The sequence below is a fragment of the Ambystoma mexicanum genome, chromosome 8 (assembly GCF_040938575.1).
Source record: "Ambystoma mexicanum isolate Mex_15411 chromosome 8, UKY_AmexF1_1, whole genome shotgun sequence".
Classification (NCBI taxonomy): domain Eukaryota; kingdom Metazoa; phylum Chordata; class Amphibia; order Caudata; family Ambystomatidae; genus Ambystoma; species Ambystoma mexicanum.
The window spans coordinates 791,725,073-791,744,327 of record NC_090929.1 but is presented as its reverse complement, the minus strand read 5'-3'; the positions used below and the strand labels follow the sequence as shown (position 1 = coordinate 791,744,327).

At 41.0% G+C, this 19,255-nt stretch overlaps 1 protein-coding gene across 4 annotated transcripts in view; it reads right to left on the bottom strand.

Annotated features, from left to right (window-relative positions):
- LOC138472450 (polycystin-2-like protein 1) overlaps nucleotides 1-19,255 on the bottom strand; it is a 2,384,383-nt gene that overhangs the window by 167,943 nt on the left and 2,197,185 nt on the right. For 3 of the 4 annotated variants that reach the window (XM_069610623.1, XM_069610625.1, XM_069610626.1), the window contains one exon: nucleotides 4,344-4,491. In XM_069610623.1, the coding sequence (XP_069466724.1) occupies nucleotides 4,344-4,491 (148 nt within the window). The remainder of the gene's footprint in view (nucleotides 1-4,343; nucleotides 4,492-19,255) is intronic. The other variant, XM_069610624.1, reaches the window with a different exon arrangement.

Sequence of the window (19,255 nt, the reverse complement as noted above, 5' to 3'; positions counted from 1 at the left end):
GTGTAATGGATTTAACACAATTCTAGTTATTGTGGATCTTTTTTCCAAAATGGCCCACTTTATTCCTTTAAAAGGATTACCTTCCGCCTCGATTTTGGCCAAGGAATTTCTCGAGAACATTGTTAGAATCCATGGATTTCCTTCTGTATTGGTCTCTGACCGAGGTAGTCAATTTATTTCGCAATTTTGGAAGAAATGCTGTCATTTGGTGCAAATCAACGTAAGGCTATCAACCAGTCACCACCCCCAAACTGATGGTCAGACAGAGAGGACCAACCAGACTCTTGAACAATACCTACGTTACACCAAACCGAAAGCTACGGTTTGCTACACCAAACCGAAAGCTACGGTTTGCTACACCAAACCGAAAGCATTTTGGAAAGATATTTTATGGATTTCCGAATACGCATACAATAACGCTGTACATTCAGGAACCGGACAAAGCCCCTTTTATACCATATATGGACATCATCCTCGAACCTCAGAACTCGATTCGCCTCAACACTTAGAAATGCCTGCAGTGACTCATCTGCACTCTACTATTACACAAGCCTTTAATGAAGCAATAGAACACTTGAAACAAGCACAGGAGAAATACAAGAAAAATTCTGATCGACATAGAAGTGAAACTCCACAATACCAGATTGGAGATCAAGTTTGGCTGGCTACAAAACACATACCTCTAAAAGGAACTCGAACTTTCAATCCTAGATATTTGGGACCTTACACCATTAAGGCCATTATCAACCCGGTGGCCGTAAAATTGGAATTACCCTCTAATATGCGGGTTCATCCTGTCTTTCATGTTTCAATTCTAAAACCAGTTCAACCTGGGACAAGATTAACCAAACCACCTGACCCCATCCTAATAGATGGAGAACCTGAATTCGAGGTAAAGAATATCCTGGACCCTAAGATGGTTAAATCAAGACTTTTTTATTTAATCGACTGGAAGGGTCACGGACCACAAGAAAGGTCATGGGAACCTAGTGGCCATGTTCATGCACCTCGGTTGGTGAAGAAATTCCATCAGAACTTCCCAGACAAACCAGGACCAAGGGGAAGAGGAACTTTAGGAGGGGCCTTGGGGGGGAGTGCTGTCATGATGCCTACCCCCGGGCATCCGGATCAAGCCCATCAGCCCCGGGAGCAGGCATCCAGATATTTAATAAAACCCCAGCAGCCTCGGCTGGGGGCTGTCTGGGTTCAGTCCTGGTGCCTTAGGCACAAGGCTCATAATAGAAATCAGTCCTGGCGCCATAGGCGCCAGGTTCATAGACTTTACTCACCTCATGCAGACCATGCTGCAAATGAATCCAAGCCAACGTGAGGTCTGGATGCGACTATTTTACTTCAGGGACTATTTTTTACTCGGGTATGGTTCTAGGGACTTCTTACCTGGAACTACTTTGGAGGCTATTTAAACCACGCCCGAACAGCAGCACATGCTTCGCGTTATTCTGCATCCAGCAGCGTGACGCTCACCGTGCCTGCAGTCAGCATCCAGTCTTCAGCCACTCCCGTCTCGAATCCAGAGCTCCTAGCAATAGAAGAAAGAAGAAGGAAAGGTTAGAAAACAGATATTATTTCAATCCTTACCTGAATTCCCGATCATCACGTCTTCGAACTGAAAAAGACATTATTCTACATGCGTCGCATCGCCAGCTGCAGCGCCGCGCCATACTCACCAGTCCTCACAGCATTTTTTGATCCGGCGCAGCCTCCATCATTTTCTCCGCCGAATTCCACCATCTAGGGGACAAAAGAAACATAAGGTGAGCCGAGAGAGCCAACAAATACAACCTCTCCACCTAGAATTTACCTGATTAACAACCGGAGGCATTATTCTGTAACAAACCGCAACTTCTTACGCTGCACCTGTAAGGAGAGAGAAACCAGCAATTTAAACACAAGCATCTTTTGCCGGACAGTGTTGGGTAATACAGACTCTTACCTGAACACCATCAGCTGCCACAAGACAATCTTCCCTTGGACCCAGCTGCAACACAAGAAAGGAATGTAAAAGAGTGAACATCGGACATATTGAACTCTTTGAACTTTATACTTACGGGTTCTCGCTTGGAACCTCAGAGTCAATATTCATCCGGAACTCTTCCAACGCCTTCAAACCAGTGAAGTAACTGGTATCTACGCGCCCCTGCATTTCACGCAGGATGGAGAGCTCATCATTTACAAACATTAGGAGAATACTTCTACGGGTCAAGCAGACGAGATTAGGCGGTCCAGTCCAGTCTGTCATCTCTGCACTACGCTTCACGTTGGAGGAGGTCGCAGCTGTCCGGGTCCGATCGACGCCCCTGTGGGAGCCAGGTGAGCGTAACAATAGCTATTACTATGAATGGCAGGGCACCTTACCGCAAGTCCTGGTTAAATAAAGGCATCAGATTTTTCTATCAGATATTGACAATGGCTCCCCTCTATCATTTCAACAGTTAAAAGGCCTGTTTCCTATCCCTAATTCAGATCTCAACTTTTACATTAAATTGGTTAATGCTTGCATGGATGCTCTGCAGAGCTCACAGACCTGTACTAATTTACCTGATGCTTCTCGACTTCTGCTCTTAACCGGTATCCAGGCATTGCTTCGAATACATAGTTTCGAATGCAAATGGGTTTTAAGGGGGTAAGAAAACAGGGGTTGGGGGGACCCCCCTTAAATTCTTTTTTAAATGCATTTTTTCGATTCATTTATTTTCCGATACTTTTGCATTTGATGATTTTTCATTATATGCAATCACTAGGAACCCTCTTAACCATGGCTTCCGGTGCCCCTCGGGCTAAATTTTTATCAAATTTTGAGCATTACAACTCATCCTACCACCAAATGGTCTATGCAATCCAATGGGGAATTGGACTTCAGTGCCACTCTGTACGACAACACTTCGTCTCTACTATTTGCAAGGATTAAGAGTGTCTACAACTCTGCTAACATCATGCAACCTCTGTATTTTTTCACTCATAGAGCCTTCATGACTCCTCTGAAACTATCCAAATCAAAACGTGGGGCGGATGACAAATGTTGGTCCTGTGGTGATGCCCTCGTCTCCTATAGATATATGTTTTATGAATGTCCCCATGTTCTCATTTCTGGAAGAGGTGTGGCAATTTCGTCATTTAATTTTGATGTTGATTTTCCCTTCTCGTTTTTTAATGTATTTCTGGGCAGTCATGCCATTATTACTATTGATTTACAGGAATCAGCTAAGCTCTATGACCTCCTCATTGCTCTTGCCCTTAAATGTGTCACTGCCAATTGGAAAAATTTGCAAAATGTCTCTGTTAAAGGATGGTGTAACAACATATGTCATGTGCAGAGAATGGAACATTGCTTGGCCATTTACCTTGATGCTATTCCCAAATATAATGCTAAATGGGCTCACTTAGATCGCTCGATGTCACATGGCTCTTAAGCAGTCCTGTGATGCGCACTTTGGTGTTGCTGTAGTACCATCCTTTCTTCCTCAAATTGATTTGACATTGTTTTTTGTGTGGATTGCGTTGTGATTCAATTTGAGAGTTTTTATCGCTCCATTGTGATATGCTCCTTTCCTACCCTACCTTCCTCTTGTTCTCGTGTTCGTCCCCTCATTTGTTTTCCTTGTTTGTACACTATTTATCTTGCAGATACGGAATTTGTGCTACTTGGCTGGGTTTTCACATTTTTAATACTTCAGCCTACCTAGTTTTTCTTTACCAGGATCGCATTCAACAGTTTTGCTCATGTTTTCTTTGAATATTCTCTGTCTATTTGGCCATCTGTATGGTCTTGATTATGCTGTTCTTATCCTTCCTTATAATCCTAATAAAGATTATTAAAACAGAAAAAAAGCCAAACTACAAATCAAAATGTACTAATTAGGCATTAGTTTGGAACACATTTCAGAATATATTCATCACTTTGCAGCACTGTGTGAGACTGGCTGAACATGCCATTTAGCTGCATCATAGTAATTTAGAAAGGCTTTGCACTAGTCATAACGTTACTTTTGTTAGGAGTGGCGAGAAAGAGATGGTACAACACTTTGGATATATATATTCTTCTTTTGCAGGTTGGTGACATGCAATAATAAAGCACCAAGGATGAAGGAGCCTCTTCTTTCATCAGAAGTTAAAGGTGAAATGATTAAACAGCATGCTCTGTATTGTGTCTGAATGGCCTTAGCCAAGAAATCTGGTATAAACAACTCATATCTAGCAAACATTGTGAAATGTTCTTTTCAGTAATTGTTTAATTGTGTAATTGTGTAATGCAAACAGTAAGGCGTCTTTGCTAGTAATTAAGTGAGGATTCAGTCTAAAAAAGTAGCGACTTAGAATCTTACTTCACTAATGTTGTCAAGCAGCTCACCCATCATTCCTTTCTGTTTTAACTTAGTGCCTTCCAATAACGTGAGTGTATTTACAATGGAGTCCATTTTTGATGTGATGACACCAACAGAGTAATCCAATTGTAGTACTCGATTTACAAGCCTGCAGAAAATAAATAACAATTAGAACATTTGTATTTACCCCAAGGCCTTTAAAAGTAAAAATGGCTTTTTGGATTAGAGTAAACCAGGTCGGGGGTGCGGGAGAGGGGTTAAAAAAGGAACACAGACCAATGACATTGACCAGGGGAAAGAACATAAATAAGATAGACTTTTATGGCCTATTACCACTTTTTGCATAGGTACAATTTCCCCATGTACATTCATATATGACTTTATTGGGACAGGCAAGATGGTGTAGGAGGGATACTGTATATGAGGGGCAGTAAGTGAGCCATGACATAATATTCAGAGGAGGCAGTAAACAGAATACAGACATCAAATGGAAATGCACATTCTTGTAGTAACCACATTTTAAAATGAACCAATTCAGGGTGAACAGGTTATCTGTCCAGTTTACACTATGTACTTATTAACCCAAACTAACCAATTAGCCAACCCCTCCCATTATCTTTAACAAAGCAGTACCAACCAGGTTCAGATGACATGTCAAAAGGAAGGTGTTTTTTGCAGTGGAATTAAAACTTGCAGGCACAAGTTTTCTGGCTGTGATTTCATTGTGCAAACTGCAGGGAAAAAATGCACTCTTGAGAAAGTGCCATTGTACACAGAGGAAATGATTGTTACAAATATTCACAAAGCTCTGCTTCCTGGGAAACCAAATCGTGTGATGACGCACGTCATGTTAGAGGCAGGTTTTTAGTGTGATTGACAGTGATAGCATTTAAAATGAGGAGGCAGAAGGGGTGTGGGGAATTCAGCCGACAGATGAGCAAGGTTCCTGGCAGAACTGCAGAGGCTCTCTGGAGACTGAGCTAAAGGGTGGTAGACACCGGGGAAAGCTGATGCCTTGGCAGACAAGCTGCATCCTTCGTGTGTGTGTGGCTGGGCTTTGCAGAGTTCGCGATACTCCCGTTTGCTGATAATCCAGTTCAGAGGGATCCGGAGATAGCAGTGCAAGAATCTCACTGGAGTGGAAGGTGAATATATTTGTGAAGTGAGGAGTAAGTATGAATGAATGGGTTTACTTTTATAGTCAGTCAGGATCAATTGGTCATTTTTATGAATAATGCATTTTTAGCATTTGAAAGAGATACAAATTTGTAAGTGTAAAAGGAGAAAAAGAAAGTTGGCCTGCGGTCGTGTTTTTTTTTTCTCTTTTAGGCTGTATCTCCTGCCAATTATGTGGCAACAAGGTCTGTGGTAAAATACGAACCGTGGATGTTCATTCATGAATACAGACTGGTCATGCAATCTAATGTAGAAGTTCTAATTTGTATTAATGCTTATACCGCACAACATGTTCTCAAATAATAGTGAATGTAAAAACCAACATTTTCAAAACTGAAACAGGGGGATTGCGTTTTCTGTGTATAAATGTATTCAATTACAAAGAGGGTGTGAAGTTACAGGGAAGAGCCCCAGTGTGTCAAAGGAGGTAATACATTTTACCACGGGTGTTAAAGCAGGAGGTACATTTTGGTGTTCATAGTAAGTAAGTTTAAAAACGTATGATGCATGTGTGACTGGTGAATTATTCACAATGGAAAATGTTTTATGAACAGATCTGTCAAAGACAGTAGTCCAGCCTTGTAAATAAGTGGCTGGGGTGACAGGTAGCACTGTCAATATATTTTAGTGTGATAGGCCCAGTAATCTGTATTTAGAGTTGAACCTACATAGAATACAGGTAATGGAGGGGAGTCTTGTCACACCATATAGGGCATTACTATAATAACGCTAAGCTACCATTTTAGCACGATAATAAAATACAACCAAATTTAGTAATAGCCCTCTGACAAAATCCCTAACATATTTTGGTGCGTTGGCCTGTGGGTAGGAATTTTAAAGCAGTTACTGGGCGTGGCAAGTGTGTTATGCCCAGCCATTTGGTGCACTTAAAAGGGAACTAATTCTGTGAGGTGATAGTGTGACGCTGCACGCAGTGTCATTATGCCCCAAATTGAAGTACATTTTTCTGAGCTGGTGAACTACCTGGATGCAAAATTATTTGCCAATGGGGTGTGGTCATCAGAAAATGCTGTTTTATGGCGGGACCGCATATGTGGAGAGGTGAAAAAAGAGTAATTGCACGACATTTTTGAAGAAGCAGCATTGTCCAGGTTTCCCTATTAAGACATTTCAGAGCGTCAGACAAAAATGCAGAAAAAGATTGCATAATAAGGTTATGTGTTGAGCTTTGGTTCCTCTTAAATCGGTCTTTAAGAGTGCAGGAGAATGATTCTGAAGTGATTCATACATTGCAGACCAGCCTGGATGAGGCAAGTAAGCAAATAAAGTGTCTAAAACTGGAATTAGAGCAATCTAACACAGAGATGCAATATAAGTCTGGTGAAATGGAGAGACAGCTATCTCAGAAAAAAGGCAGTTTGAGGAGAGTGAACAGGAACTGATGCAACTGAAAGGAGTCATAGACGCAATCCGACAGGACAAGGATGATACCATTTTGGAGATGCAAATGCTTCAAAAGAATAACATGGAGAGAGAAAACGAATTTCATGCTATAGAGCAAGACATTGTTAAAATGTTAGAGTAGAATCACAAGGACAGAGAGTTTAATCAGTGCCAAATGCGAAGAAATTAAATGCAAGCCGTGATTAATAAGATTAGTGATGAGAATTTTAACCTTTGTCAGGAGGCAGACTGACTTCATAAAAGGTGCAAGGATTTGGAACAGCAACTATTTAGTTTTAAATCTCAAGAAAAACAACAAGGCACTATATTTAATGGAGTTGAGATCAGCCCCAGCCTGATTGTAGCTCATCGGGGGGGTTTGATTCACCCACTGGTGGTTATCATCAGTCCTGCCCATCTCAGAAAAGAAATGAGTGACAGAGTAATGTACCCCAGAATGCACCAAGTAGCTCCATCAAAATAGTGAATTCCATCAAAACTTTGATTAAACCATTCAAAAAGGGAGGTGATTTTTGTATAGAAGACCATTTAGAAATTATATATTTAAAGCTATTCAGATACCTAGGGAACAGTATAGGCAATACTTTCACCTAACACTTGATTCTGCAACTACTAGTGTTATTCAGGGTCTTAATGAACAAGAAGACCTGTCATGGGCAGACTTTGAAAAAGAGGTTAGACATCATTTCTTCCCTTACCAATAGATGCAAGAGGCCAACAAGGCAGCATATACCATGACAGCAAAGGCAGATATGTCGCCTCACCAGTTCCTACAGGAATTAAAAAGAGCATTTTCCCATTTTGATGTATCTTTTAGCCCTAATTCTGCAGAATTTAAGACCACATACTTTTATGGTCTTCAAAAAGACATTATATCACAGTTAATTCACAAATTTGATCGAGAAAAATCGCTAGAATGGATTGTAGAACAGGGGACTAAACTGTATGAGGTAATCTATTGTCAGAGAGAGGAAGGATCTAGGAATAGGGAAGTAAAATCAAAACCAAAAGACTCTACACCAACAGTAATGGAGATAAGACCTGCAAACATGCCACTTGAATCAGCCCAAACTCAACCAAGGAATGATATGACACCTAATCAAAGGGGCACACCACCACAGAGGACGCCACCCCAAAACCCTGTATTTCAATTACTTGACCCTAGCAATAGAGAGAATTACATTAATCCCAGATATTTGGGAGCCAACCCTAGGGTAGGATTTCGCCCCAATATGTCAGGCATGAATAACAATCAAAATCAAAGGAACAATGGCTCATACCAGAAACTGGGGGCACAAAGCAGGTTTGACCCTAATACCACGGTATATGGCCATCAAGAAAGGCCACTTTATGTGGATAGGTTCATTGAAAATGGAAATCAGCATACGGGACAGTTCCCACTAAATCAAAGATAAAATATGAATGATGTCCCACGCCATTATAACCAGTCACCACCACCAGTCGACCACAGTCAAAGAATGGTCACATCACGCTCTCCACCTCCTATGGCCCAGGAGTTCAGAAACAACTCAAATAGAAATCAATCTCTTGAGAAGTATCAAAATAGGCCCAATCAAGGTGAATTTAACCAATACCGGCCCACGCTGCAAAGAGAGGAGTCCAGGGACATGGACAGATGTCAATGTCTGGAGGCCCAAGTTAAAATGTTCTCTGAGCAAATAGGAAAACTCTGTGCAGTCCAAAAACAGCAGCCAAGTGAAGGTGCAGAATGTCATAGGAGTGATCTTGTGCGTTCTGACAACAAGTGACTATGTAATGTGTAATGGACCCTGCAATGATAAAAATACAAAAGCCCATGAATCAGTTTTGTGTAACAGTCCAGAATTGTTTGCTTATTCAAAAACGAAAACTCACACCAGTGAAAGTGAAACAGGTGGTACTCACACACATGAAAAAGGAGTGTGGTTCAATTTAGTGTTGAACCAAACTACTGAAGTGTGTGCAGATGAAAAATAAAAAGGAGAAAATCAACAAGAAAATCATAAAGAACAGAGAGACAGATTTAAAAAGGACATCTTATGTGAAGATAAGAGGTAGGGTTAGTTGTTAAAATATCCTCCCTTAAAAATCAGAATACTGATGAAGGCCTGTCAGAAAAAATGGTTGCTCAAAAGGAGGGTGCAGGCCAGTCACCGGAAGAGTATTTTGAGCCACACATTTCAGGAGACAGAAAAGACAGAAGTCATGCAAAATGCGAATAGGTATCCCGAGCCAGAAAAGGACAGGCTACAACAAGATCATTGTGAAAATATTCAGTCAAAAAACTGCAGTGTAAACACTGATGGTCCTAGATCAGAGGGGCGGACAGTTGCTACACTCCAAATAGGTTCTGAAAATGGAAAAATAGACAAAAGATTCCTGAGATGAAATGGGCAAAAAGCAGGGAAAAATATCATTTCACATGCCCATGTGCTTGGCAAGAAGTGAAAAGGGACTGAGAAAGATGAGTCCTGAAATCACTAAGAATTCACACTTTTTGTGTGTGTTAGAGGAAGTTGAGGACAGATATTATGCTCCTATCACTGTGGAAGAAAAATGCAATGCATTTGCAATGATTGACACAGGTGCACAGGCCACGATCATGTCCAAAAAGTTGGTAAAAAGTATCAATGAAGGGAGGTCCCCAAAAAATCATATAAAAGTGAGTCAAAATGAAGGCCCGGTGTACAATTTTAATGGAGAGGAAATACTGATCAAAGGTGTCACTGAGGTTGACATAAAAATAGGGAAACACAGGATGAGACAGGAAGTATTGATCACATATCTCAGTTAAATACCTTTCCTCATGGGGACGGATTGTCTGAAAAGGTTGTCACCCCTAATCGATGGGGTAAATGGGGTCTTATTGTCTCTAACCAAAAAACCCTTGAGGCCTAAGAAAGTTGAGTCACAAAACAACAGTGTAAAAGAATGCATTACTGTGGCTAAGTCAGATGATGTGGCGGAAGTGTATCTTCAGAATGGCTGTGTACCTAGTGTCACTGTCATTCTAATGTGTCAGGGTGAAATGCAAGGTGAAAAAGAGAAGCAGTCTCTGGAGATTTAGTCCAGTCTCTTGGACCCCAAGAAAAAATGCCAAACAGAAATAGATGAAAACACATTACGTTTTTATTTAAAAGAAGAAAAATGCAAGCCACCTGTTACTCCACAGATGAACACAGAAAAACACATTTCAACCATGAGATACACATGGGAGATGGGCCACCATGGATCCCTATCAATGTAAATGGTAATTCAAGTGATAGAAGCAACTTTAACAAATGAGCAGGAAAGAAGTTTCATTAATGAGAAAATACTCCAGCGAATAATAGACAGGGAGGAGATCCCAAAATTCAGAATAAAAAACCAACACATTTTTGGTTGGATGATCCATACTCAGGAAATAGAGTCATGGGAAGATCCATGCTGAAAATCACAATTGGCCCTAAAACTATTTGTCACAATGTGTGTATAGTTAGTGGGGCACAGAATAATTTTTATTTGGGAAATTACATTATGCACAGAAAGCGTATGGTGCTAGTCTTCCTTAATCACAAAGTGTGGTCCAGATTGGGGGGACCTGCACCTAAATTTGAAGACGAGAGACAAGCTTATCATTGCGCACAGATGGTAACATATACAATTGAATTGCAGGTGAAAAAGGATGTTACCATTCCTGCATTTACCAGGCAATTTACAATAATGCTAAAACACAGAAAGGGACAACAGATGAGGGATTCTGATGCGTTTGGGTGCCTAAATGAATCCATGAGGCAGCAAGGACTAGAATGTGAATATACACCACTAGTAGAGATTGGGGGATGGACCTATTAAAATTCTTGTGGATAATAAAGGATGCCAGGATATTCATTTAGAGGAAAATTCAGCATTAGGAATGGCGATACAAAAATCTCATTATACTGCAGATTTCAGTAATGCAGTGATTGGGAATATACCTGAGAGATATGTGAATGCGCAGGGTGAGTTGCCAGAGTATTTGGATTTTCAACCTAGGGAATATATAATATTCAGTCTGTGTGTCCGTATGAAGCAAGTGAGACGGTGTGCTGTCACCAAGATAATTGCATCTTATTTGATTTAAACTAAAATAAAATAGCATATTGAAATGGAAGTCAATATTCCAAAATATTTAAAGGTGTCAACTCTACAAAGAGATACAGCCACACAGTTAAAGGATAGTACAGAGGTTCCTCCATTAGAGGACTTCCCTGAATTTTCAAAAATGGTAGAAGAGCAGGTTCAGGCTGCAGATGCATGCACCAATGAAGAAGAAAAGGATCAGTTGAGAAAAATAACGTAATGTAACCACGTAAATGGTTCTGTTTTTGCCACAGACGCTTATGATTGCGGCCTAACCGATCTGCATGTTGCCACATTGACAGAGGGACGTGGTAGGGAACCAGTATTTGTGCGTCAATATCGGTTGCCCCTTGCATGTTTGGAATCATTAGCCGAAATAATTAAAAATCTAGAATCCAGAGAAATCATTAGGCCCATTCATAGCACATCAAATACTCCCATTTTGGGTGTGTTAAAACCTAATGGCCAATGGTGTTTGTGTGCAGACCTATGAGAGCTAAACAAGAGAGTACCTATTTCCAGATGGTCACTCCCATTTATTGATCAGGGCCTCGCACAGGTACACGGGTCAAAGGTGTTTACCACATTAGATCTCACAGCTGGGTACGGGTGTGTGCCACTGGCTGAAGATATACAGAATGTATTTGCAATTTCTTTTGACAAATCTAAAAATGCATGGTCCTAGACACGTTTTGGATATGTTAATAGTGGGAGTGAGTTCGGAATATTTTTGAGGAAGGCGCTCCCAGATGTAGCAGAAAGGGGAATAATAGTTTATGTAGATGATGTGCTGATTAAAAATGAGAATCTGACAAGTCATTTCAATGAGATTAGGCATGTGCACGTCCAGTTACAGAAGGCGGGATCCATAGTATCTTTGCAGAAAGCATAGTGGTGTAAAAAGAAAGTGAATTTCTTATGTCATGAGGTGACTGAGAATGGGTTGAACCCACAAAAGAAAAAAAATGAAGCAATACAGAAATTGAAAGATCCTACTAATTTGAAAGGGTTAAAGAGTTTGTTAGGGATGACAGGTTATAACAAGACATATACATATATTGAAAACTATGCAGGGATTACATAACCTTTAACCAAATTATTGAAGTAGGGTGTACCTTGGAAGTGGGAAAAGGAGCAGTGTGAAGCGGTGGCCAGGTTAAAAGAATGTATCATGAAGGTACCAAGGTTGGCATATCCCATAAAGAACCAGGATTTCTTAGTAGAAATAGGGTTCACTGACCAATGCATGTCAGCTGTGTTATCTCAGAGCCATGATTTAAATAAAACTATTGCTTATGCGAGCAAGGCATTATCTCAGGTTGAAACTAAGTTCAGTGAATGTGAAAAAGTACTCCTAAACACTGTTTGGGCATTGCAGCATTTCCGTCCCATTATTCAAGGTGAAAGAGTAATTATTGAAAGAAATCACCAAACCCTACAGTTTCTGCAAAGTAAAAGAATTAGATCAGGGAACTTGGCACAGCACATAATTACTTCCTGGACATTGGTATTGCAGGGGTTTCTGGTGGAAGTAAGATATGGACAAAATAAAAAGAGTCCGATTGCCCAAGGGCTACCAGACCAGCATGATTGTGCAGCTGAATGTGCACCCGATGAAGCAGAAGTAGAATCCAACTTGAATGAATTTGAACAATCCCTACACAAAGCATTGAAAGAGGATGTATGTAGGGGTTTACCAACCGTGTATGTAGATGGCTGTGCATATCCTGTTGAAAATAACACAGAAAAAGAATTTGTAGCAGGAATCGGAAATGTCTGCTTTAAATATGACAACATTCCAAAAGTGAGCATGAGGATTGGGTCTAGAAGTAGTCAAGTAGCAGAGTTGACTGCTATTTACAAAGCAGTGGCTACCACAGTTGAAAATAAACTCAGAGATAGTCTTAGTGACTGATTCTGATTATGTGCAGAACTGTTTTGGAGAATGTTTACCTGGCAGGAAGGCAAAAGGTATGCTCATGTATAACAAAAAACCTCTTAAACATGGCAAGGTGATTCAAGCCATTGGTGCAGGAAAATGATTTAATAATACATTGGAGAAAAATCCAAGGACATTTAAAGACGCCAGGTTAGGACAAGGAGGTGAATGACAAAGCGGATCAGTTAGCCAAAATTGGAGCTGTAATGGAGAATTGTTTACCATTTAACACATACTTGGTGAAATACAGGTAGGTGCGATCCCACGCTCCAAATCTCCAAAAGAAGTCAAACAGCCTGTAGTGCTATGGAGTTATGATACCCCAGATCAGGACCTGATCAAAGCACAAAAATAAGACACAATTTTAGGCATATTTTATGATCACTTAGTAGATGCAGAACAAAATCCTCTGACTGAAAACGATTGTAAAGGGAAAGAAGAGTTGAGGGTAGTGTTAAAGAACAAAAAGAAAATTAGGTAACAAGATGGATTGATGATTAGAGAATCTGTAACAGGTCAAATCCAATGGGTGGTGCCCTTGTCATTTCGGGGACTGATGTTACATCATGCACATGATGCAATAACTGCAGGACACAGGAGTTCACAAAAAACTTTGGACATTTTAAAAGATTACGCCTATTGGCCACATATGTCCCAAGATGTTGAACTATACACCAGAGGGTGTCTAGTATGTACGCAATTTCAACCTGCTTCACCTAAGCATAGAGCTCCATTAAAGAAAAGAGATTTGACCCTTTCATGGTCATATCTGCAAATCGACTATGTCTGGCCTGTAAAAAGATCGGCCAGGAGAAATAAATGTTTGTTAACAGTGGTTTGTCTAATGTCCAAGTGGGTGGAATGCATCCCAGCACCGGATTGCAGTGCGCAAACAGCAGCCACTCTACTGGTAAATCATATTTTTTCAAGATTTGGGTTGCCTCAAAGAATAGAGTCAGGCCGGGGAAGTCATTTCACTAGTGCATTAATGACCAAAATTTGGCAAATATTGGGTGTGAAAAGGAAACTACACATTTCATATTGGCCTTCTTCTTCCGTTGGAGTGGAATGGAACAATAGGTCTATTGTGGACATATTAAAGAAATGTGTGGCTGAGGCAGGTTCTAGTTGGGACCTTCGGCTGCCCTAGTATTGATGGCCATTAGATCGACCCCCGCTAGATCAACAAATCTCAGTCCTCATGAAATACTGACAGGGAGAAAGATGGTGTTGCCACAACACTTACTGTACAGGACTCCCAAGCAAACACTTGTGAATGCCTCCACAGTTCACGAATATGAGGAAGAGTTGAGGAACACTTACAACATGCGTTTGCATTTTTCCAGCAGAATCTGTTGCGGGCTGCTGATAGTGCAAAAACATTATGATAGGAAGACATCTGTAAGGGAGTAGAAGTACGAGATCAAGTCTACAAATTTAATTTTGGGAAAAGTAAGCATAAAAACTATACGTTTATTGCAACATGGCAAGGACCATTTAGAATAATAGACAGGTGGCCTATTACGAGGAAGGTGGTAAGGGGTTCACAGCGCCAGTAAAGGTGCCAGAGCCATTAACCCCTTACTGCCCCATTACGAGGTCTGCTCGCGGGACCTGATAAGGACGCCTGGTTTACCCGCGAACAGACCAGGAGGCTAACAATGGGCCCGTCATTAACGGGCCCGTTGTTAGCATCATCCCCATTCCCATTGAGCTCTATGGGGGCTGAAATGGGAATGGGGATGTACCAGGTCCGAGTTCTCTGAATGGGGAAATACCGGGCCCTCCAAGGTCGGAATGGCCCGGTATTTCCCCATTCAGGGAACCCGGACCCGGTACCCGGTATGGGGGTAGCCGTGCCACAAAAAGCGGCATGGTTAGCTCCAACATCGTAATGAGGTCCAGGGTCTCCCCTGTGGTGTATAGAATAATTAAAAAGGAGGGTGATATGACAGTGGAACAGTTTGTCTATATAAATCCAATCAAACCTTTCCACCCGAAACATGAGGTGAAAAGGCTTGAGCAAGTTGAGGCTTGTTAAAAAGAAAAAAAGAAAATAATGATAAAGGTTTCTGATATAAAGAGCTATGTCCTGTATAATGCATGTTGCTGAAAGTGTTTTGGTTGTATGATGTGAGATGCATGTTTTGAATTGTATAATGTTAAACTTATTTTCAGGTGTTCCAGCGTGGCAAATTAATATTCGGGGAGCCACCATAATAATAAAGGCTGGAGGCTGGGGCCTCCCTCTGGAACAGCCTCTCTGACACTCTAAAACTTGAGGAGAACCATTTCCGGTTTCCGGAAGCACCTCAAGACCTTCCTCTTTTCTTCTGCCTTCACTCCCCCTCTCCCCTGCTGATCTGTTCTCTCTTGGCGCTGTGCACCTGGCCACCCTCTGTCCTCCAGACCAAGTACCTGCTCACCCTGCCACCCTCCCGCACTGCCTCCGGGCCACCCCTTGCACTGGGGTCTATATCTGTACCCATACAGCCCCCCCTTTTCCTTCCTGCACGTATCAGACTTACCCTGTCTGCTGCCTTAAACCTAGCACTTGCCAATTGCTGGCTGCACTACCACTGTTTGTTGCCTTTTATTATGTATTTATTTATTATTATCTGTTTCTCCTTTGTTTCTCACTTTCCACTTCTCCCCCCTTGCATGCACTTTTCCCCTTCCCCTCTCCCATGCACTTGCGCATTCTCAATGTCACTAGGCTAGTAAGATCGTTGTTTTGTTTTCCCCTGTTCCCCTCCCTTTCCTTGTCCCGCTCTGTAACACTTGTGTACGAGCGCAATAGAAATAAAATATCAATATCAATATCAATCCAATTTTAGTTTCAGGTATTGCAGCAGAAGAGGCACTTTTTACTTTAGATAACTAATTGATTGCCCCAGCAGTGCCAGATCCTTGGAGCGATGGACCCTTGGAGGATGCCACGGGATTGGAGCCCTGGGAAAGCCACCGGACCAAGAGAAGGGGGTGAAAATAAGGAGCCTGAGATACCATAAAGATGACGCCTTTGGAGGAGATCTCATGGTGTGCCGGACTGGAGGAGTTCTGCTGATGACAGCGTTATGTATGGTTGTAGTGCAAAGACTAATGGACAGGACATTTCGAAGACATGGTCCCGTATATTCTGGTTACCAGGGATCAAAAAGACATAGTTTTCACTATTGTTTTTATTTTTCATTTATTGTTTTGCTTTTGATTGTATGTTGTCTGGAAATGGAGATATTACAAATTATTATAATTTTTTTTTTAAATCATTCGATAACTGAAAGAAATAATGATAGATATAAATATATGTACATTCAAAGATGGTGATCAGATAAAAAAAGATAAAGATCTCTTAAAAAAAAGGAGTTGGTTGTCAAATAAATATATCATTAAAAAAAATAAGAAAAATGATGATTAAAAAAATTGAGATCGGTCCACAGATAAAAGATGATGGGATCTGATAAAAAAAATGATTCATAAAAGATATATACTATTTATTGATATGTTGAAACAACATTAATGAATACATGGTTGGAAATGTTGCTTGTTGCGTGAAGATGAAGTATGTACATAATCAATGACGCTTGTGGTTCAATGGGTGTGGTATTTATTTCAAATATGGACACTTCAATTGGGAGTGAAAAACTGGTTTTAGTTTCTACTCTTTTGGCGCCTGTGCTAACTTGTTATCTATAGGATTCTTCCTTTGTTTAAGCTCAGGTGAGTGAAGAATTAGGGTCTACAAAGATCATTGTTTCTTTTTGATTTTATTCAATTGAATTTTTCAAATGATAGAGTAACAAGTGGTGTTGACACGTGTTTCGATCGTACAAGTCTTTTTCAAGGACATCAATATTGAATGGGTACATGATAGTAGATGGGGTGAATTATTTAGAGTGGTGCGTGGTGCATGGTGAGTGTGAGAGCCCCGTGTGGAGTATTCAAACTATTGTAATTTATTTGACAGGGTGTCATTATTCAACCGCATGATTGTGAGTTTGGACAATTCCAAGTGAGGTGACATGGTGTCAGATATTATATTTGTGCATTCCATTTATTTCATGAGGTTTACAAATTTCAGTTTCATCCAACACAGATTCAGTTACATAAATACATATATATGTGCATGTAGCGGCATGAGTAAAAATAAACAATACAACAGAAGGAGAAAAAAGGTTTTCAAGAGATTGTTAGTATTGTCCTATTTTTGTATGGGTTTCCAAGGTAGATTGCGGTGGCGGGAGATGCTCACCTTGTGGGTGTAGGGCCTGAATTAATATTCATCTTGCTTGGTGCATGAGTATCTGGTCCTCAGGTACAGGTGAACCAGATTGGATTTAGTTTAAAATATTCATAGAGCGTGGGTTATTGCGATCCCATAGGGGGCATCTTACCTCTTACCCCGAGGCTGCATACTTTATTCACTGAGACTATGCACAGTGCTAATGCATAACGGTGCGCTACCTACACACCCCCAGCATATCAGGCCTTTTGTCATTTTAAAACTTATCATTAGCTCACACCCTATGCCCCAAACTGCACTGGGACTTTACCCAAATTAGTCCACATCAAACCTGGCACCGACCCTCACCCTTTGCCCTAAACAGCACTGGGACTTCAGCCAAATTAGCCCACAGCAAACCAGGCACCGGCCCTCACCGTAATGCGCCTCTCTTTTAACCACACAGTCAACAACCTCGGCTAAAGTCAAGAGCAGGGCGGCCAGGGCAACCCCCTAACAACCCAGGACTACTGGGAGGACCAGATACTCATGCACCAAGCAAGATGAATATAAACTCAGGCCCTACACCCACCAGCTGAGCATCTCCCGCCACCACATTCCACCTTGGCAACCCATGCAAAAATAGGACAATGCAAACAATCTCTTGAATACCTTTTTTCTCCTTCTGTTTTATTGTTTATTTTTTCTCATGCTGCTACATTCACATATATATGTATTTATGTAACTGAATCTATGTTGGATGAAACTGAAATTTGTAAACCTCATGAAATAAATGGAATGCACAAATGTAATATCTGACACCATGTCATCTCACTTGGAACTGTCCAAACACACAATCATGCGGTTGAATAATGACACCCTGTCAAATAAATTGCATTAGTTCGAATACTCCACACGTGGCTCTCACACTCACCATGCACCACGCACAACTCTAAATAATGCACCCTATCTACTATCATGTACCCATTAAATACTTGAAAAAGACCTGTAAGGTCGAAACACGTGTCGGCACCACTTGTTAATCTATCATTTGAAGAATTCAATTGAATAAAATCAAAAAGAAACAATGATCTTTGCGGACCCTAATTCTTCACTCACCTGAGCTTAAACAAAGGAAGAATCCTATATATACCAAGTTAGCAAACGCGCCAAAAGAGTAGAAAGTAAAACCAGTTTTTCATGACACATGCAACAGGCACCACGTGCACGGGCCATTTTAAATTTCTACCTACTGGCTGTTAGTGCAACCAAAAACTTGAGACTGAGGCGCGGCAACCCACGGTTCCAGGTGCTTAAAACAATTTGTTAACCTGTACACTTCAATTGGGAATACACATTTTTTTTAACAGTTGTTTTGTTTCTCCTGCAGTGATATCCCAGGGGATCCCAGCAGTAGAACAAGGACGGAGATGTAGGAGGGATACTGTATATGAGGGGTAGTAAGTGAGCCATGACATTATATTCAGAGGAGCCAGTAAACAGAATCCAGACATCAAATGGAAATGCACATTCTTGTAGTAAGCACATTTTAAAATTATCCAATTCAGGGTGAACAGGTTATCTGTCCAGTTTGCACTATGTACTTATTAACCCAAACTAACCAATTAACACCCCTTCCCATTAATTAATAATTTATCTTTAACAAAGCAGTGCAAACATGTTCAGATGACATGTCAACAGTAAGGTGTTTTTTGCAGTGGAATTAAAACTTGCAGCACAAGTTTGCTGGCTGTGATTTATTGCACAAACTGCGAGGAGAATATGCACACTTGAGAAAGTGCCATTGTTCACAGAGGAAATGATTGTTACAAATATTCACAAAGCTATGCTTCCAGGGAAACCAAATCGGATGATGATGCACGTCATGTTAGAGGCAGGCTTTTATTGAGATTGACAAGGATAGCATTTAAATTGAGGAGACAGAAGAGGTGTGGGGAATTCAGACGACAGATGAGCAAGGTTCCTGGCAGAACTGCAGAGGCTCTCTGGAAACTGAGCCAATGGGCGGTAGACACCGGGGGAAGCTGA